The sequence below is a fragment of the Polyodon spathula genome, chromosome 7 (assembly GCF_017654505.1).
Source record: "Polyodon spathula isolate WHYD16114869_AA chromosome 7, ASM1765450v1, whole genome shotgun sequence".
Lineage (NCBI taxonomy): Eukaryota > Metazoa > Chordata > Actinopteri > Acipenseriformes > Polyodontidae > Polyodon > Polyodon spathula.
Window position 1 is genome coordinate 35,832,368 of NC_054540.1, and position 22,838 is coordinate 35,855,205.

The window sequence follows — 22,838 nt, forward strand, 5'->3', positions numbered from 1 at the left end:
AAGTTACTTCCTGGTTCCTGTGCTGTAGGTCACATTGTCTTGTTGCCACTGGACCATTGGAATGAGTTTGATCTATAGCACAGGACGTGATATGGTTCCAGGAAGCAGCAACAACGTTTCATCCATAGCGTTGTCTTTGAGATTCCTGCATAGTCCAAACTGAGGCATAAAATACAAACAAGGAACTGAGCAAACGCGCAACGGGACCAGTAATGACATTGCTAGTGACGAAACATTGGCTGGCATTCCTTTAACTAAAATAATTTAGTTTCTGTCCTTGTTGTGTGTAATGAACTGCACGTAACAAACACTTGAGGTCAATTGTCCGTGTGTCACTGCTTATACCTGCTGTCTGTGTCTCTTTCCAGGATGTTCGTGGTTCAGCAGATCACTAACAGTAACCTGCTGCTGGTGGTGACTCAAGCCGACTGTGACTGCAGTCTCTACCCCCTAATCACACTTGAACCACATGAAGTCAAATATATCCTTTAATTTGACATGGAAATTATTTAAACTAATATTCACATGTGTTATGTGCCAGGCCTATTGTAGTGTAGCAATATTTTTGTGTTAAATTGAACTATTATATTGACAGATTTTTAAATGGACAAATAATATTATTCAAATAAATAGTTATACAGTGTATCAGAATATCATCATTTGATAATGCCACTACTCACTTTCAGACCATTTTGACTGTAAATTATACAATGCCATGCAGAAGTCTAATATAATTTTTATATAGAATAATAGATGGACTGCTGGTTCTAATTAAATCTATATAATGGTACGGATACTAAAATAAACTAAACTTCAAATGACAAACATTCCAACTAGTAGCTTCAAATTACATTTAAAGGAATGCACATTCTGGGGTCCCCAAGCATCTCCCCTGGTAAAAAGCACAGCCGCGTATAAAAAAGGGTAAAGCTCGGATACAGTGAAGGGGAGCTCAATTCAAATCAAGGGAAGTAAAGTTAAAACGGTACAATGCTCTGGGTAAGACCTCATCTTGAATATTGTGCTCAGTTCTGGTCACCTCGCTATAAAAAAGATATTGCTGCTCTACAAAGGCTGTTTCTCCTCATCGCACCAGAATTACCCTCCTGGCTTAAAAGCCATGTCATATGCAGAGCAGGCTAAAAGAAGGGCTGGCCTTTGAACAAAGAGGCTGGTAGCTTGCTGACATCCGCTCAAAAGTTAAAAGGTATTGACAGTGTCGAAGCTGGCTTTTTCGCCTGGGAAAAGAACAAGCCCCAGGAACCTTCAGTTCTCCTGACCTGTGTGGGGAATTGCTGCAGCGAAGGGAACAAATAATTGAACATTTTAAATAGGGTGAAAATTTGGGGTAAAATAATTGGGCTTTCTAAATAAAAAAGGCATACACATTCTCAGTTAACGATGTTTCATTGTATCTATAAATGAATCAACTAACATACTATGATGGGAGCTAAACTATTGAGTAATGGTAGGGGAATTTTTTTAGAATTTGAATCCAGGGTTACATGTGTGGATTGAACACTAATCCTCGCTGAATCTGTGAAAGCAGACCCTGTGTGCAAACCTTGTGCATCCTGAACCCCGCTGCACATAACGCCTCAGTGAAGTGTGACAGGATGCGCTCCCAGAAGATCAGAAGGCGTCCAGATTCCTGCCACGCTTTCCATCCTGAGGTAAGTAAGCCTTCCCGATACTGAATGCAGTCATCACTCACTGTGACATACTGACGCCAGGGACCAGAGAATATACATGTTGTAGCCAGTGCTCTCAACATTTAATTAAAGCATACCCTGCCTGATACGCTACAGATGTGTTTGGTACGCCAAAGCACCAAAAATAGAGCTGTGATCTATCCTGGCAGGGTATAGATTGATCAAATTAACTCATTAACTAGATTTCAAATTTTGTTTTTATATATTCTAAATTTAAATAAAACATTTTACTTACTTATCATAGTATTGTGCAGTATAAACATTATTCAAAACACAGAACGGTTATTTTTACAGTGCCAAGATTACAGTACCTGTACAGTAAAATGTTAATTCTTTATTCTTAGATGAGCTAGCATTTGATTTTAGTGTTTATTTCAGGGTATTGCCAGTAGGTTATAATTAAAGCAGAAATCATAACAATCCAGACAACATCCAGCCATTACAGAATATGCTAAGATAATACCTTTCTAGATAAGAAAAAACATAGAAAACACAAGCAGGACCCAAAGCAAAGGCAACATTCTCCATTACAAAGACTGGAGACCTGGAATTTGTAATGAATTGAGAATCATTTGCACTGGGGTTCACCCATCTTTAGTTTGATCAGTCTGAAGTGTTAATGACTGGATGATAGCTTGGGTGCCCATGGATTTCATACTTTTATCGCGTGTCTCTCCGGTTTGAACAGTGTTCACAATTCAGTTCAATTTACTGCAATAAACATATTGTAATTCACTAACCCTTAAAAAATTCAGTATATTCATTTTCCTGGTTCTTACTTGTACTGTTAATTTTAGTACATTACTTCATTGAACAGATTACTACAGGAACAGATTATAAACATATTTGAATTGTTTAAGATACACTGTAGACATGCAAACAACTAAAGTCTTACCTTACTGTGTAGTATATAAATACTATCATATGTTTTTAATCTGTTGCATAACATTTATGTTTAATTCTTAAATACCTGAGTTATGTTCATAAATATTGGTAAATTTGGAGAATTTTGGGAAAAGTGGAAATAAGAGCTGTTCTAGAAGTACCTAACTCTCTTTCCACTGTTTCAGTAAAACAAAGGCAAATTTGTTTCTTTTTTTATCACAGAAATGCTAAAAGAAGCCTAATGAATTCAATGACAGTGAAGACATTCAAAAAGATTACCAGCCGACACGTTGGTTATTGAAAGTATTATAGTTCATTTAGTATATTCTATATTCGTCAGCACTCTGGAGTCTTTAATATTTACGGGTCATCCAATTTTTTTCATTACAGGAAAATGCGCAGGACTGTGGGGGATCCTCAGACATGTCTCTCTCTTTGCCCCTCTTCATACTGTCGCTCTGCTCCGTGGCTGCTGTGTTGCAGTGATGTGAACCTCTTCGCATTCTCTTCTGTTGAAAAACCAATGGTAACAGAAAAGACATTTTGGAATGAACCTGTAAGGTTGTGGACAAATAAGCCTCTTGGGTGTCTCAAGATGGTAAAACGACTTCCAAACCAGAGACGAAAAAACTTGACATTATTCCACAGGCTTGTGAATGCACTGTGTGGTCCCATCCTGTCTAGAAATACCAACTGAACATGATGTTGCTTAAAGTGGACAGCTTCTCATTTCCTTGCGCTCCATGTTAAGCTTTCCTCCAGCAGATCAACAATCAGACTTTGCTCTTTGAAGGAATATACAGTAAGCCTTATAGTGGCTCTTGAATCACGGTCTGAAATGGATTTACTATTTTGAGGGTTGAGTCAGTAGATTCTGCTCAGCTGTGTACTGGCATGTGAAGATGAAGAACTTTTAATATTCAAGCCACTGGTGGACTTTTAGACTTTTTTTTTTCCTTTAGAATGAGCTGCCGTCATAAACTAAATATCCTTTCATTCCCCTATGGATTCTAGAGTTGATGAGCCCTGTTTTCAAATCATACTACAGTTATAGAAATAGGAATGGGAACATTCTGAAACAGAATACTAGGTCCAGTGTGTCCTGGTTTTCAATTGTGTACAGGCTATTAACCAAGAGGCAGGGTTAGCCAGCTTTGCTGACGCGACGTGTCTGGTGCATCATGATTGTTTATCATTATAGCTACTATATCTAATGTACAAGCCATTTTTATATACTGTGCAAGAAATAAGAGCCAAAGGGTTCTTTAGGAATTATTGAAATACATGTAAATAAATATTAATATAAAAAGGAATCTGTCTTTTTGGATTTGTTTTACAGGTTGTGTGTCTATTTTAATAACACTATGTAACACAATTTTTGTTCCTGGGTAGTAAGTGTTATTTCCTAATTGCTTATGCCTCAAAAGTATAGAACATGGCTATTATTCCCCACAAACTTTGCTTTTGTGACCAGGACAGTGATATTTCAAAATACCACTATTTCCGATGGGAAAACGGGCAAATGTGTATCTTTTCGTTCACATAAAGTCAGAAAAAAACAACATATGAATCCAAATTAACATGTATTTATAAATACAGAGTTTACAGTAATCGTAAATCTCGAAAAACTACTCACTTCTAAATCTTTTGTAGTCATTTTTGTATTACTTTAGTATAAATACATGTTAATTTGGATTCATATGTTGTTTTTTTCTGACCCATTTTCCCATTGGAAATAGTGATATTTTGGAAAAAATATCACTGTCCTGGTCACAAAAAAAAAAAATACTTTTTTTTTTTTTGAGTGCACTGTTGGGATGGGTTAAAATTCAAATAATGCAACTCAATTAAACAAAAAAGCTTTACTAAAGACAACTGAGCAAGACCTTGTTGTCTTTCCAGTTTGGTTGGAACAATAGTGCTAATTCATTACTTGAAATATCACTATAGTTTTATGGTCACAAAAAAAAAATAATTTTTTTTTTTTTTAAATGCACTATCTGGTCACTTTTTTAGGACCTGTGCCTAGTATGGGCACTGACCCCCTCTTGCCCTGATAACAGGCTTGACTGGAAGTGGCACAGACTCCACAAGGTGCTGGAAGTTGTCTCAAGAGATCCATTCAGATGTTCATATTAAAAATTCAAGAATAATTTTCTCAAAAAATATTAAAATGTAAATTGAATCCCTACCTTGCTCCTACACTAGAAAAGACAACTTTCCCTTACAACTGCACTTTTGAGACAACTTGATTATTCAAATAATGTGCTTATCTTTGCAGAGTGGATTGTTAAGAGATACTTTGATGGAGAAATGTATTTCCCCATCACTATAACCAGCAGTGATCTATGTATAGATTAAATGCTACTGTATATATAAAATGCCAACAAAGGACCAGATTAAAAAGTGTGCACAATGTTTTATTGTAAAGGAACAGTGTAAATCCGGGGGTGAAATTTCATGAAGGGAACAGGAGAAAATAGAACTACATATTTAACTTATTGCTGGTTTAAATAGTTTGTATGTGTATGGAGGGAGCGAATTGTTATTTCATGGATGGGCGCACAATCTTTGATTAATATTGTGGTTTTAAAATAATGAAAGTAATAAAAATGGTACTTACCGTTTGTTTTAGGAGTAAGTTTTGACTGCAGACCAGGTGTTGTGCCAAATAGTCTCATCTGTAGTCAGAAGACATGCGCAGTGATGCGAATTCATCTGTGCATGCCTGGAATATCTTTTCCTCCATCTTTACCAAAACCTGTAGCCTTTCATTTTTAATCAGTACATGAAAATGAAAGAACTGGTTTAAGAAAACATAATGCACTTTAACTTGCACTTATCTGCTCCCTATTTTACAGTATTTAGTCCTGCACTTAGCCCAATCTGTAGTATTTTGTATTTCACCTGCACTCTTATCTAACCCTGATGTAACTATCAACACTGTTATCTTGAACTGTCCCGATATCAAATCGTACTGTGTTTTGTATTTGCATTTATTAGGACTGAAGTTATTATATTGTATTTTGTATCTTGCTTATAATTGTACTGCAATTGTTGGTATGTATTTTAATTTGTATACAACTGTAAGTTGCCCTGGGTAAGGGCATCCGCTAATAAATAAATAAAATAAAAATTAATATTTAAATGCACAATAATGAAAACTGCATTCGTCTACATGTAATTTTAGGCTACTTGAAAACTGAACAGAAATCGTTATTAATGTGCTTTACATATTGTTAATGCTGTGCACATTTTCGCACAGCAGTCCTTAAGTAGTCTCTTAGTCGATTAGCTGTCACTCGCTGAAGTTCATTCATGCTAGTACTTTATAAACAAACTATGAAAATTTATATTTTCTTAATTGGTAACATGTAAGTAAGTTTTCTTAAAAGGAAAAAAGAAACTAGATGGTTTACACAGCAAATCACACCAGTGTGCTCACTGACCGGGGGAGCACAGAGGGGTCACGAATTCCAAGTACAGTATCTGGTACTTGTCATTATATCTTTCTAATTCCTGTGACTGGAGGTGAGAAGTGAGCTCTGTGGTTGCAAATACATTGCGTTGTGGAAGATGTCGTTTCTGCATTAGCTGCCATGGTTGTTTTGAGCGCCAGTATGGCTGCGCAGTGCTTAGGTGACGGCACCTAAAAAACTCAATAGGAGAGAAACAGTTTATCAGTGATGTGCTTGTTCCAACTCCTGTCTCCTGAGCAATTAAATAGTATTCTTTGTGTGAGTTTCTAACCCTGATCCCTTACAAAAGCGTACCACTGTAAAAGCATAGCAAAGTGTAGTGGTGAAAACTCAGAAATAGGTTATAGTATAACCACGGGAAAAGCATGGGAAAACGATACACTTACCTGGTAACCATTTATAAGGGATATCAGCCCACATTAATTCAGTAAGGCATTTATTTGCTGTGCAGTTACTTAAACAGTTAATGTTTCTTATGAAATGGGGAGCACTGCTTTAGTAAGAGTTTAATTGACTGCTAGTTTTACTTTAATGTTGTGTGAGTTGGGGTTCATAGTTGGTGTTTCATTGTGAGTTCAGTTCATAAGAGTCCAAGTTTAAACCTTCCTGTATCACCCACATGGCACCCTTTTGCCTGTGTCACACCACACAGCCTCTTTGTTTACATTGCTCCAATGTATTGTTGCTTGTGGACAGAGTGAAGATCTATAAGCCAGTCTTGTAGTGGTGTCCCTGATGTGAAAGGGGCGTGTGCGTAAGACTGGTCCTGATTAAGGGCGTGGGAGTGCGTACTTTCATGTGCGTGTGTGGGGGGATCACCTTTATGTATAATTACTGTTTGTGATGTTTAAATAACGCATAAAGGGGGGTACATGGTTATTTTATGAATTTTGAATTGCCAATGAAAATTAATGTTAGCATTGCAAAGGTTCAATACTGGATGGTCATAAATGTTAGCCTTTATCTGTCATTCGGAGGACGCTGTAGAGAGCGTTCTCACTGCGTTTTCCCTCTTTACCTCATTTCTCTATGCTGTTCGCTCTAGCTTTCCTCAGCTGCGCTCCGTCTGGGGGAATGTGATCAGCCAGCTCAGTCACATCCGGGTGGGGGGGGGGCAGCTCATTTCTAGTCATCTCTAGAATAGTTTGGCGCAGCACTCGCAACGTCAGTCAAGGGTCGTGGCCAGGGCAGCGCTGGGAGTTCCGTTTGGCAGCCCTGCCTGTCAATCTCCCCCTAACTTTTCCTTAACTCTCCACGCCACCCAGCTGCCAGCTGATGCTGCCTGAGTAGTGACGGTGTAACAGTCACCCTACACAGCTGATAGGCAACTGTACTGTCCTCCCTTAGGAGATACTACTGGCCAAATAATTAAAACTAAATAAGTCAGTAAGGGTGACTGACAGTAAAACAGGGTCGTCACAATGCGTCAATTTCACTAAACAAAGACTGGTTTATTCTGAGGAACACAAAGCTTGACCAAAAGAATAAGACTAAACAATTACAGTAGAAAACAACTCAATTGGGGACAGAGTGACAAGGAAGAGAATATAGTGTAAACAAACCCAGGAAAACAGCTTATAAATGAAGATACACAGCAGAGTTTGAGAATATAACCACAACCATTTAACAATTACTGACAAAGAGGATTATTAAGATACAGAATGAATAAACAATGCAACCCAAAATATATATCAACAGCATAGTAATGAAGTCCCAACAATTAACAAAAGAAAAAAAACAACAACGATGAAAAAGTCCATGGAAAAAGCTCACCAAACCTGTCTGAAAGTTTCGATAATTACTTGGGATTAAGGTGAACGATGATGTAGAGGTCTTCAAGAGATGAAAAACATTGAGAACAATGAAATGGATGTTTGATGAATACTGAGGTTGCAAACAGTCCAGAACAGATGCACAAAAACATACAACCACATGGTTACCTTTCTTGCCTAGGGATGCTTGGTTGGAGTTGGCTTTGGCCCAGTATTCTTTTTGGGCAGTGTTGTCACGCTCCACCTGGGTACCCACCCGTACCAGATCTGCCACCTTCCTCACAGTTCCTCTCAGACAGCTGGAGAGTTTGGGATTACTGTTGTTGAATCCGTCGCACTACCTCCACCTCTTCCAAATCCGGCTTCCAGCGCAGGCACAGTGCACGATAGTCATAAGCAAAATCTGTTATTTGCTCATTGGGCAACACCCTGGAGATTGAAGGCAGAAAGGCTTGACGGAACACCTCCTTGAATACCTGCCAGGTTTGAATGCCCTGGCGCTCCGCCTCCCACCAGCTCTTTGCCAAACCCTTCAGGGTGGTTGAGAATGTAGCAAGAATCTCACTGTCAGATATTGGCCGTAGAGCAAGGAACTCGTCACACTTATCCATGAACTCGATGGCATCAGTGTTGGGTTCCTCTCCAAACTCCGGGAAGTTGATTTTAATTGGCAGCTTCGTTTGAGGAAGATTACCTCTGGAACCAGTTGACGCCCTCTCAAATGAGAACTGTGGTGGTACAGATAGGCTTCCGGAAGTGGTAGATGGGCAAACTAGAGGCAGACGAGGTGTGCTGGTCTTTTTTAGGAGCTTCTTAAGCTCCTCTGCCCAGAGTGCATCACAGCGTTTAAAACAATTGACTGTGGCTTTTTCCAATTCATCTGTAAACGTACTTATATCATTAAATCTTCTTTCGATATATCCTCTCAGGCCCTCTTCCCTGTTAAAAATGCTCTCCTGGGTGTGGGTGAAGTCACTCTCCAGTTGCTCCACTCGCTGGGTGAGTTGCTGGATCTGCTCACACATTTGCTCAATAGCACCCCTGTCAGTAAGATTCCCTTCATCATCCTCGTCCCTGATAAGTGCTGACTCTTCATGGCTAATATATAGGTCACTTAAGCGGGAAGTTAACTCATTGTCAGCCTCTCTTATAGTAACATGGGGTCTCTCAACAAACTCAGAAAAGCTAAGGGTATCCAAAGAGTGATTCTCTTTGTCAGACATTGTGCACTCTTAAATTTTAACCAGATAATTTGGGGAGTAAATTTATTATGACACTAAAGGGTCCCCGTACAGGCCACCAATCTGTAACAGTCACCCTACACAGTTGATAGGCAACTGTACTGTCCTCCCTTATGAGATACTACTGGCCAAATAATTAAAACTAAATAAGTCAGTAAGGGTGACTGACAGTAAAACAGGGTCATCACAATGCGTCAATTTCACTAAACAAACACTGGTTTATTCTTTTGGTCAAGATTTGTGTTCCTCGGAATAAACCAGTCTGCCCATAAACGCTTTATTTTATTTTTTTTACACATGGCACCCCATACTAGAGATCTCGATAAATAATTTCAAGATACTTGTAAAATAATTTTAGCTCTATTTATACAGTTTTCATATATCTTCAAAGGGACCAATTCAACATTTGTAACTGATTTAAGGAAATCTGCAATTCATTTAAAGATATCTGTAAATGATTTAGAGATATATTGAAATGTACTTTGAGATTTCTCTAAATGATCATTTGGCTTTCCATACACCATATGCAACATTGGCTTGATCAGCCAGTCTTTCTATTAGTAAGTGTACCATCAAGGACACAGCTAAACTAGATCCAGTTGTTACAGTACATGTCTTAGAGATTTAAGATTATTGGCTATGGATCATTTAGACACAATGCCGAAGTCAGAAAGGGGTGTCATTCATCTCCTGATAAAATAGAACTTCTTCATGTAGTGTCTCATTATGTCCACAAGAGGGGGACAGTCACTTATGAATGGAATATAAACACCCATCCCTGCAGCAAAGCCCATCAGTAGTTATGGCTGTTTTAAAACACTTATTTTTTTCTTTTCCATGCCTTGTGTAACCCCCACCCCCCACCGCCCACCACCACCATATAAGCCCACATTGGAAAAATAAGCTCCATAGCTGTTTTCTGCATGAACACCTGCACATGATATCAATAAAAGAGCAGGTTTCTACAGATAGCAGCAGCTGCAGCAAGTCTGTAGCGCAAATATATTTTAGTGAATGTAAACAAGTTCTGTCTTCCAATGGACTGAAAAAGGGTAAACTCTGGAAGAATGAGGTGGAATGATGTTTTAGATTAAAGTTGGCCTTTAAGAGTGTTTAACTGATGTTTTACGTTGCAGGAAACATGGAAACTTTGGTAGATTGTCAGTCAATACAAATATTTTATTTCAACCGAATTAGTCTGTAAAAAATTAAAACAAAAAAAAATATTGCACAATACACTGCCAAAAAAATGTGAATCCTTTAATCTTTTAGATATAAAGCAGTACTAACACAGACACCAAAAGACTTGAGGTTGTAATGTTTTACATATCGTTTATTTTTAATACTATTGCTTGTAATGCATTAGCTGGGCACACTTTGGATTTATTGGCAGAATATAGTACACAGGCCATAGTGTGCAATACAGCAACAATCTACAAAGCACTCTAGTTCTCTTCCAAGATTTCCATTCCAAAACAATACAATGTTTTCTCACATTTGTGTGCTTTTCTATGCTTTATTATCACGGTACACTGCAGTAAACTCCTCTAAGGGTATAGCTTCAAGAATAAACCTGGGTTTTTAAGTAACTGGAATTCCTCTTCCAGGTTATTGCAACACATTTAATTTGCTTACTGTGCTCTGTGTATGTTGCTCTTGATTAATAGCAGGGTTCTTCAGTGCTATACTGCGGACCCCAGTGCATTACACTGGGACTGTTGACCCCAGTAAACTTCTAGATTAGAACTGCCTACTTGTACACTGTGGCATAATGAGATCTTGGGTTTGTGTGACCTGGTCGCACTCCCTCCACCCCCCAAAATTCTAAAATTCTAGGTGATGCTAAATGCTTGGCCATAGCTGTGGAACAGTATTGGGTGGGGAGGGCTGGGTCTGAGAACCAGCAAATTCAAAATATGAGATTCTGAATATTGTTTATATACCACAATGTATACCCAGATGGCTCATCCTGGGTATACCTGGCCGGGCGCCTGCGGGCTTGCCTGTAAGCTACCCAGGATTGCATTGTCCTCCGACGCTGTAGCTCTGGGTAGCTGCATGGTGAGTCTCCAGGGTGTAAAGAGCAGGCGGCTGATGGCACACACTTCGGAGGACAGCGTGTGTTCATCTTTGCATCTCCCGATTCAGCGCAGGGGTAGTAGGGATGGGCTGAGCCTAAAAATAATTAGACATTACTAAATTGGGGCGAAAACAATAAAAATAATTGGCGACCATTACATTTTTTAAATAAATAAATAAAGATGGGAATTTACCTACCAAGTGACAGACAAAATATTTCCTGTGGAATTAGTTTCACTTCTAATGGAGCTAACATATGGAATATTTTCCAAAATAAACTTAAAAATAATGACAGCCACCAGTATTTTTGCAGATTCAAAAAAATACTTTATTAGAAGAACAATAATACAGCAGATGGAAAGATCCCATCTCAATCACACACCTCTTCAAAGTCAACGCTTCACACAATAGCTGTTTCTTGAATGTGTTTGCTTCAGGAAATTTAACAAGGCCTCTATTTTACTTTGGAGGAAGAAAACACAGAGCCACCCCTTTACTTTAAACCAACAGACACACACTAAACAAAACACAGGTTTCCTAACAAGGCAAAGACCAAACACTACCTGTGAAGCCTATGTGTAGGACTGAAGCCACTGATGAGTGTTGCGTTTCAAGAAGCTGATTAACCTCCTGAGTGTCAAACAAGAGGCAGACAACTTTACACTGTGGATCACTCTGGAATAACCAAACAGAGCCCTCACCAATACTCAGCACATGTCCCACAGATATGTATTAGTCAATTTAAAAGTGCAATCCAGGTCTGTTCATTTTTAGCAAAACCACAAAGAGCTAGATGTACTAGATCTAAAACACTATTTAATACAACATCTTTAAGAAAAACAAACTAAATATTACAAATGTTATATTAAATAACCAAGTTTTAAACATAGTTTTCAGTTACTGTACACTAAACTGATGCAGACCATTCTCTAGGGTAAATGCTTATGAATCTGACCCATGGTGCTTGAAGACCATAAGAAATAAGAAAAATGAAATCAGAGTCAAGGGCTAGCTAGGTTTCCTGCAGAACTTATTTTATACATCTAAATTTATAGCAAAAAAAGTGTTATGAATAGAATTCATTTGAAAACAATAGCCCAGTACACATTAAAATAGTTATGATTATAGAACACAAAAATTATAAGTACATTTTCATTTAATACAAGTTTTCCAGTTTTGCCCTCATTTGTTACTAATAAAAGATAAAGTCAGCTATTTTTGTTATAATGTGCTTCACAATGTTAGGTGTTCCATAGTTTTACCAAGATTGTAGTCCGATAGGTTATATACAAGAACTGCTTCTGTTATTACTGTATCCCGCTCAATGACTTCAGACCAGCAGGCAACATTCTACATGGTTCAGCTTGTATCATTAAATGGCTACTAGGCTATGTTTTGCAGCCTTGATAAAGAATGGATTCATTTTTAATAAGAACCACACAGAAGTGTCAAAGAGTGTATTTCAGTTCTTGTCTTGCTGTTTGCACTCTCTCGCTCACCCCTTGCAAACTTCCATCTTGAGAGTCTAGTGTGAAACTCAAGAAAGATCAGATCACATTGAAATCAAAACAGCCCCAGGGTAACAGGGTCGGGAAACATACTGAATGATGAATGAATATTGCTTCATCTTGCATTTCTCATTACTAATTTTAAAGATTACCATCAAAGTGTGGCTTATCCATTTCAAGTATTGGATCTATTTTCTGTAAGATGCATTAAAAAAAAAAAATATGGATTTGGATATTTCACTACATCCAGTGACCACTGTCTTCGTTCTAGATAACACACATTTATAGGCACACCTATAATTGGGATTAGTGACAAACTGGTGATGCAATATTGATATGACTAACACTGGACTGCAGCACAGCGCTCTGTTAAATAATGAAATGGACACATGCCTACTAGAAAAAGATACTCTCTCTCTTTAGTTTAAAGGTCAAACGGACTCCCAGCAAAGACAGATTTAGAAACATAAGGATAAATTATAGAAAGATGCATATTTACTGTATCTTTCCTCTATTAGTATGTGAAAAAAATAGCCTTAGAAAGTTCTAATGAGGACCCATTAGAGTTACAAATGGGCGTTCTCTTATACCATTTATAACTGCTGCATTTGGCTATAATTTGGTGTATTCCTTATTTGATGACCAAAATAAATTATTTTTATTCCATTTAGTGTTTTACAGAAATGCTACAAATTAACCAAAAATGAGTAACATTTTTGTGGCCGTGTTTAATATGGCATATAAATGTAACTTATCAATGAATTTCAGTCAAACCTTTATTAAAAAGCCCATCAATATATTTTATTAAATCACTTTAATGTATCCCCATACCACTAGTATGTATTTCTCCATGTTACACCATGTCAATATGAAAAGCCCATTTAGATGGTCTCTTGAGTGGTAGCAGGTTTGACAGTTTATTCTTGTAAACTTCAGTGGAACCCAAAAACAAAATTAATTAATTAATTTTATATATATATATATATATATATATATATATATATATATATATATATATATATATACACACACACACACACACACACACACACACACACACACACACACACACACAGAAAATATATTAATAAATACATATAGAAATATGCAGAAATTCCAGCAAGACCCTCAAACCTCTTTTTTTCATATTATTGTATTTTGCTGAAGCACAACACCAAGTACTTATTCCTCCTGAATTTTAATTTCACAAATACTCCAAAAAATAAGGTTTCCCATGTAAAAAGCAATGAGATTGTTTTTAACATGAGCTTTAAAAAAGACATCCCATCTAATCAGCTTCTTAGAATACATTTTTAAAATCTGTCAACCTAAGCACTTAAGCCATTGGTCACTCTGAAAAAGCAAGGAGACAGCATGTGTTATGAGCTAGAAAAATTTGAAACTTCTTGCCTGTTCATGAAGTTAAAAAAATAAATAAATAAATAAATATTTGTCTCCAATCTTCTCCACAAGCTCATTACAGATTCTCTATTTCTCAGCTGAAATTTGGTTTGAACACCAATGTAAATAAAATATAAACTCAAACTCTTAACTAATTCAAAACCTGTGAAAAGAGCCACTTGGAATGCTCCACAGTTTCAGCCCTGCGCTGTCTGACAAAACTAAACAATAAGACAGGCGGTGGATCCAGAACGAACAAAATGGCACTTTCTGTACCAAAAGACAAACTAACCCCAGATTCTTAAACTAGGAGCAGTCAAATTATAAGAAACATTTCAGCCTGATTGAGTGTATCAAGTGAAACAGAAATATTAAGAGACCACTTTTCCAGATCTACTGTAGAATTTACCAGTATCACATACAATGAAACACATACACAAAGCTATGGCCAAAAGTGTATTATTTTGGGAAATAATACAAAATAAACTATATGAACATAATTTTGATCTTTTAACATCATGTAATCAAAATGATAATAAAATAAAAAAAGTCCACTGGAAGCCATAACGTAGGACAGTATTTCATGTTAGATTTCAAACAGTCACATTGTTCAATTTGTCTTTTTTTTTTTTTGAGGTGTCAGGAAAACTACAAAGTGGTATGTATTCAATATATTAACGTTAAATTATTCAGCAGTCTTAATTCGACTTTATGAAGAAAAATAGTTAATTTTACAGAGTGATGCAAAACTTTTGGCCATAGCTGTACATACATATAAGAGCTTTGTGTTTGTTTGATTCCACCTTATTTTTCATTACCAGATAATCTCTACAATTAATGTATTCTACTTTCTCTCTGAAGTTATCTCACACAAGTTAACCTGTTTTTTGAGAACATCTTTGTGGACCACCAGGAAATCGGTGCAAAGGTTGACCAGTAAAGTGTATTAAAAACAAACAAAAAAAACATATCTGCATATACATAATTCACAGTTTGCCTACAGCTGATCAGTAGACCAAAATGGGTATGCATGCTGTATTTAACGGCAGTCTTGGTAAATCACTACATTGTGAAACTAGAAAAGCTGTCTCTGTTGGTCTGTAGGCTATTGGTTTTTATGGAGAAGGGATGTTTGATGGAACTTTTTATCGTGCTGCCATTAAATCAACCTGATGCCATTTGTTTGCATTAAGCTCCTTTGTCGACCATCTTTCAACCTTTCTTAAAATGACAAGAGAAATGTTACAAGTCACTTCTGGTGTCAAACTAAAAACGCAGAGAAAGAGTTTAAACATGGCAAAAAAACTAGAGACGAATCTTGGCTCTGGGGATAACACTACCATGGGTCTGACAGCAGCTGGACTGGTTTAGAAAGCAGAAGTGAATTGTGAAGGCAGGATGGGGAATGGACGGAAGCGCTTGCTGTCATCCCCATCCCACATGAACCCACCACCTCAGACAATGGAAAAGCTTCCAGGCCTCATCTCTGCAGTGAGGGCAATGCGCAAGCGGAACCCACAAAAAGGACGACCATTAATTGAAGTGGAAATCTGCATCGAGGGAAATACATTGATACTTCTACCCTGCCTCAAACAGAACAGCAGAGAAAGAGACAGAGAAAGCCTGTGACTAGGTTGTTTTTTTTTCCCTAGGAACGCTGCAGTAGTACAAGACATTTGTAAATAGTCAAACCTGTATTCAGACCAACCTGTCTAGAAAATCCCTGAAAATACATCCCCATGTTAAAATCCCCTACATAAGACCCTTTCAGATGGTCTCTTGAGTGGGCTAGACTGTGGTCGGAGAGCACTTTGCTTAATCGTGAAGGGATCCATCTAGAAAGTCATTTTTCTTGGGATATGGTAGCTTTAAGAGGCAGAGACACCGTTCTTACATTAAACAGCATCTATAACCCCCTCACTGGCCCATTCACACAGGCAGTGTATATTTGGGCGATGACGACCCCCACGCCTCTATACGGCTGGGACACGCTCTTTTCTCTGGCCTGCTGCATGACAGGCCACATCATTGTGCAAAGTTGATATTAACAGTGTGTGTGGTACTCCAGCAAACACTTTCTTTTAAAAAAAAAAAAAAAAGTTTGTACCTTTATTTTTTTCCCCCAAAACTATTTTTTCTATTTTTTTTTATAATATAAATCTATGTAACTGAAAGTTAGAAATTTTATTTACAGGAAACCTCTTCCTTATGATTACAAGTAACTAGATCTTGTGAACAATCAAAAAAAAAAAAATGTCACCTCAGAATTTTTAACAGCTTGCTTTTGTCTGTTTTCATGTTTGAAATAAATATAACATTCGGTAAAATCAAAGGTATTTTTTTGGTTATATAATTTGTATATAATTAATCAACATATATTATGTAATATATACACACACATTATATTATATATATATATATATATATATATATATATATATATATATATATATATAAACATTTTAATTTCTTTTTTTTTTTAAACAAATTCTTCCAAGTAGTGTGGTAAGCCTGGACTGGCCAAACCAAGCATTTTCAACATCGCTGTTTCTCCATTGGCCACAATGGATACTTCCTGCACTTATGTTTCAGACTCAATCCGCCACTCTGGTTACAGCGCGTTGCCTTCCGTGCAGCCGCCCCCCGCTGTGTAGCGGAACTCCTGCAGGTTCGACACTCCGTGGAAATGGACGAAAGCCCCCGCCACCACCAAGATGTGAAACAACTGATGGGAATGGAACTGCGAGGAGGGGAAAAACAGAGAAGAAAAGATAAGCAAAACATATTATCATGAAGCTGCTAACACTGACTAAGTAAAACAGACAGATTAGCTCTCTTCTCTATTTCTCCATTAAATCTCTGAGATGTGCCTTTTTAATTACGGTATTAAAACACTGTCGTAATTTTTTATAGTCTATAATTTATATCTATAAATAGGGGTGGATTCAAATCGAAAGAACAGCGTTGCTTGATGACCCTGTTCTATGGGACTTCTGTAGGCCTGATCAGTAGCAGTTACTGAAGCACAATACTGAGGAATAAGTCATGCTGATTTTTCAGATATGTGCTATAGACTGCATTCCATGAAAGTAAAATCAACGACTTTGTCAGTGCTCAATGCAATGATCACTTCGTACCACAGAGACTAAAGCTTTTGTTTGGTAGTTTTTGGCAGGTACAAATTTTACTTTTTCTCTAAGACACTGGTACACAAGTTCACAAAGACACGCAGACCTTTACAAAGACAGCTGTTCACAAAGACAATCAAGTAAGTGACCATTGATTCATTGACAACAGCGGAACCATTTAGAAACTCCAATATCAGCCTTAAACAAACAATTTCGTATAGTTTACTTTTATATAAAAAATACATTTTAATAGCTGCATCTATAAGGCACTTCATACAGATAAAAATGATTACCATAGATTTTTTTTTTCTTACCCTGTGCACTAGTGCTCAATATTACTAGGCTGTCCACTGCGGATAATCAGTTCTCTGCAAGCGTTGCATTTGTTTTTTCAGGTGTCAAATATTATTATTATTATACAACAATATACCGTTATCAAATAAACTCTGTGGCCCAAAACTACCCAAAGAGAAAAAACATGAGCACGGTTTTCATATTGCTGACTTAATAAAAACAATAATGTCAGAGTGCTATAAACCAGTACAAATACATTGCATGCTCAAGATTTCTGATGCAGAAATCAAAAACATGAATCCAAATATCCAGCTTTTTTAGGTAAGCGTTCCATTTTCAATTTTACCTTTAAGGTAATGTTCATATGCACATTAATGCGTAAGGGTGTCTGCCAAGAAATAATAATAATAATAATAATAATAATAATAATAATATGCAGTTTATAAGGAGGTTAGACCTATTTAATTTCACTAAATCAGGGAAAGCATGAGTGTTTATTTTATGAATGAAGCTATACGTGAGCATGCAAGTCACCTCGGCCCTGTCATATAAACAGTGCTTTATTATTGAAGTTGAAGGGAAATGGTAAACACTATTTGCAAGATATAAATGGTACAAGAAACCAAAATATAGAAATACACTTTTTTTATTGTCATAAATGAACTGCTAGCCAGGGTTAACTGTATAGAAGAACAACATTCAGAATTGCCGACCTGCAGAAAAGGGGGCGTGTCGCTCACATTCCTCACGCCAGCGTGGTTATCTTCTCATCTGGCCTCTAACCACTTTATTCTTCCTTCCCACAATTTCTTTCATTACACACCACATTCCCACTGTCCTTATTGTAATACAGACTACTCAAAATGTCGGAGAAATTCATAATGATCGCTTTCACAGTCTGAAGCCATGTATATCTCCCTTCTGTTCCTGGTATATAGTTCCCCTAATGACATCACGCCAACTTCGTGCATCATCGGTGCGATGTTGGTATTTTCTGGAATTACTGATTGTTTTAGGTCTCTCGGTGCCAAAAAATGGATCATGGAGATTTAATTTCTTGCTCATTGTGAAAGTAAACCAAGTCCACAAAAACAGCAAATGATTCCCACACCGCAGACTTGCATTTTTCTGTGAGTTTCTGTTCATGCAATTTGTTTTTCTTTTCATGTCCTCCATAAACAAAGCCATTACTCCGACTTTAAGAATGATCTAAAAGAAACCCCTTCGATATGGGTCATGCGTGTCTGCTGCTGTGCTCTGCAAGCCATGTCATGTACTACTGGGGGAAGCCAATCCACACAACAGGAATTATAAACAATGATTTTAGTACGAAAGAGAGCCTCTTTATTGTAATCAACATTTTGTGTATTACTGAGTAAACAAAAATCGGACCCGACCCAAATGTTGCGTGACAACTGTTGACCCAAAAACCCGTTCAGTACGAGTCAGGTCCTGGGTCCTTAGATCCAGGTAGACCCATGAAAACCTCTACCTAGTACAACCAGGTTTCAAACCAAAGGGCTCCTGACCACAGGACACACTGCACTACACAATGCAGTGTTTTTACTGGATGAGACCACTTGGGATCTTCTGTGCAGTTTAATAAATCGCACAAATGTTCCTGGCCGCAATCACCGACAAATTAAACAGCCCTGATCAAAAAAGTATTCGGGAGAGACATATCCATTCACTCATGGCCAGAACTACCCCCCCCCCCCCCTTCCCCCTTTCCTATGTGATTACAGCCATGTGTGTACTGTTGAAGGTTTGGTTTATTGTGCTCTTGATTGGTTCTGCCCTTCAGATGAGATGTCAGCCCCAATGTCCACTATCTGATCTCATCATTCCACAGATACCCCATCACATTTCTGTTTCTGAAAATATGAATTATAGATCAAGCAAATAGCAGGATAAAACAAAGCTGAAAACAATTCCATGAGAGAGTTACTACAATGGGAAACCCCTGGTATTGCAGTGGTCACAGCAAGGTATTTCACAGCAGCACATTTCACAGGGCTTACTCAGAGCACGCAGCTGGAAACGAACTTGGACTTGAAGAATCAGACAAGGCGGCATTTGTTATGTCTTAAGAGTTCAACGTAAACAGTGGAAAAGTAAACCCAGGAAAGAAATACCTCGCATGCTCGGTTTACTTCATCTTCCTGCTTTAGGCTCATTCTCATTCCTAGATAATTTAACCCCTTGCTTTTGACCAATGTTACTATTTGTTAGAGTAAATTAACCAATGAGTGAATAAGTACAACTAGAGGTAGAATGACAAAAAATAAGTAAAATAAGTAAAATGAATAAAAACAAAATTAATAAAAACAGTTGAATACATCGACTAGTCGCCACCTTAAATATTTAAAAAGTCACATACTTTGGGAATGTCTGGTGTTCTATTTGTGAACTTACTGCTTCGAAATTATATTGTGCACTATATTATGGAAAACAAGATATTTCTTGTGACAGGTATCACTTCAGTATTAGGTCATTTAGCGAGTTGTTTCCTTCATTTGTGGTTGATTTTACTGCAAATAAACAAATGAGGATGCAGGATGGCAGGGTAGGTGTTGTGTGTGCAGGGCAAAAAGAGTATGTAACACATACACACATAGTGACAGCATTCTGAAGGTGGTCAAATGCTGATTTTGATGACCTTGGATCTCATTTTTCTCCATTAGGGAGATGTCTTTGACAAACACTATTATAATTGAAACTGGCTTAAATAAATTGAATTGACATTAGGGATTTAACAACATGTGCAATTCTTAAATAGAAAATCCAAGCCAGACGTGGAATATACAAAACCAACAGTGTGACACGAGGAATGGGCAGCTGCATTTGGAAGCATGTCAGATCCAGCTGCCATGAATGGAAGAAATACCCATTCAAATATCACTAATAATAAAACATTATAAAAATAGTCGTGGTGATGGCATGAGCTCATTGCTTTGCCGTGTCAATGTTTCCACTTGTTCAAAATGAATAAGTGAATTAGCCCAGGTTCCCATAAAGCCATCCCTCCCCAAATGAATACTCCGGCTCAGTGACCCTGCTCCCGAGTCATGGTCTACTGGCTGTGTCTGTAGCCCAGGCCTCAGGTGCACGCGGTTCCCCGGCATCTGGTTTCAATCAGCAGGCCTGAAAATAGACTTGCTCTCCTTAATAAGACACAGTAGCGCTTCCGTTTCCCTGGAGTCACTACTCAAGCCCTGTGACAGGTGATGCTTTTCAACATGCTGCCAAAGACAACCAGCCCTGAAATACACGCTTTGAGAGAAAGCGCTTACCCTCCCATCAACGCTGTGGAATACAGCACTTACTCCTGTTATTCTGTTTCCAGCTCATGAGTGGTGGGTTTTCAAACAGTAAATGGCTGTTTGCAGCAAGCACAAAGCTTTCAGGGCTTGCATGCACTTCGTCAAAATAGTATTTGGTCAGCTTAACAATTTTTCAATCTCTAATTTATTCTATTTCAATTCTCTTTTTTTTTTTCCTGAATTCGAGCGGCAACACACACAATATGCCCTTGATGTGTGCAATATTGCCATATAGAGCCAAGGCAGGGTGCCAGGCCCCTGCCCAGATATTTTTAATGTAGTACAGAGAAATAGGACCTTACCCAGATGTCACACTTTCCAGGGAAGTACCTCTCTGGGATGCGGGCGGCGTACAAACAGGCTCCGGTGATGTAGAGTGTTGCCATGAGGAAGAGCCAGCCCATCTGGCCCATGGTGGTTGCCCTCAGGAACCCCTCCGAGATCATGAAGTGAAAAGTGGGTACCAACCCGCTCAGCCCCAGACCCACAAACAAACCTTTAGGGAACACCAGAAACAGTTAGAGCATTCTCAGTGAAGTGTCTCTGTCTGATGTTGCTGTTAGATTTATAGAATGCACCCCTTTCATAGTCAGTCAAAACAAAACTATAGATGCTTCTCTAGAAGGAACGTTTAGGTTTTCTTCCAATCTCAGTGTGGTATTTCGACTTATGTCTAAACATGATGGAACATATTTGGACATCTGCTGAAGCAACTAGTTGATTGCTAAGTTTAAGCAATTTTTTCAAGTTGATCTAATAAAACTCATTTTGACATTGTTTTGCTTTAACATTGGAATGTTTCTTCTAACTAGTTGTGTAAAGTGGGCTTGTGTGTAAGGGTTAAGGAACCAGTACTCTCAGGAGACTTTGCTTCAGCACAGGTCCCTCAGATTCGCAATAAACAAAACAAAAAAAGAAAAACATATGCATCAGCGTTTATGACCTCAGTATGTTACTCAGGCATACTAGTCTTTCATAGCAGTCTAATGAACGAAAGCCCAAGGAAACCACAGTAACATGGTCTAATCAACAGCTGATGACCATGCATGTTTATTTATTTTTTTATGAAATATGATACAAACACATATTTAACAGATATTGCATTACTACAATGCATTACATTCAGGTTTGAAAATAAGTGGTCCTTCAATTCTCATGAAAAAGACCCCCAGGCAAGACTATGCATTTATATATTGGTCATAAAAGACTTGAAAACTTAAGTTCACAATGGCCATGACAATGGAGCTAGTTTATGACCAATAATCGTTTAAAGTCCAATAAACTATAAACCAGCAGGGCAGGTGTTGTGTGCATGCAAAAGCAGCACTATGTAAGCCTGAAGGTGGTAAAAATGCCCATTTGGATAACAGTTTACACCTAATTTTTCTCCTTATGGGGGATGACTTTGTAAAATAACACTAGTATCATGTATAAGCTTGTTTCAAGGGATTTACAACTAACCAAAATAATTACTATAATGAATCTGAATCTTTGCAAGTCAGGAATGCAGTGCATTGCCCAGCAGCACTGGGAAATGTTTTTCTTGTAGTAGGTTTTATATATTTTTTTTTTATGGAAAAAGGGTAAAGTAAATGTGAATTGATGAACCAATTCCAGTTTCTTTGGTGTTTTCCAGCATTTCATTATTTATTTATTTATTTATTTATTTATTTATTGTTAAATCAGGGGAGTTTTAAAATCTGGTTTTATCAGTTAAAACCAAAAATCAGAAGCCCTAATTATAATACAACTGCAGTTGACATATGCTTAAGGTCATGTGGTATTTGAATTAGTCATATGCTATGTACTTAATGCACACTCTTCTGTCTTGTTTTCTTGTGTGTGGTGGTTGTAGTTCAGTTCTAAAATATATTAAAATGTGTTAATAAAGAAATATCCCTGGCTTGTGTTAACACATCTATCTAGAAATGGGGGTTGTGAGAACAAAAACAAACCATCCCCGAGGGCATAGTCTAGGGGGTTGAATTGTTTGTAAACCAAGTAAAAAATGAAAAT

General features: G+C 37.6%; 2 protein-coding genes across 2 annotated transcripts in view; one reads left to right on the plus strand and one right to left on the minus strand.

Moving 5' to 3' along the window:
• Nucleotides 1-3,869, plus strand: part of LOC121317842 (voltage-dependent calcium channel subunit alpha-2/delta-4-like) — a 183,773-nt gene extending 179,904 nt beyond the window's left edge. Inside the window, exons 39-41 of the mRNA XM_041253943.1 lie at nucleotides 369-481; nucleotides 1,591-1,673; nucleotides 2,988-3,869. Coding sequence (XP_041109877.1) covers nucleotides 369-481; nucleotides 1,591-1,673; nucleotides 2,988-3,083 — 292 coding nt within the window. The 3' untranslated portion in view covers nucleotides 3,084-3,869. The remainder of the gene's footprint in view (nucleotides 1-368; nucleotides 482-1,590; nucleotides 1,674-2,987) is intronic.
• A 12,681-nt stretch (nucleotides 3,870-16,550) lies between these two features.
• The window catches only part of LOC121318593 (adiponectin receptor protein 2-like), a gene marked incomplete at its 5' end in the record, with an annotated part of 41,412 nt that continues 35,124 nt past the window's right edge, over nucleotides 16,551-22,838 (minus strand). Inside the window, 2 exons of the mRNA XM_041255438.1 lie at nucleotides 16,551-16,817; nucleotides 21,125-21,318. Coding sequence (XP_041111372.1) covers nucleotides 16,689-16,817; nucleotides 21,125-21,318 — 323 coding nt within the window. The remainder of the gene's footprint in view (nucleotides 16,818-21,124; nucleotides 21,319-22,838) is intronic.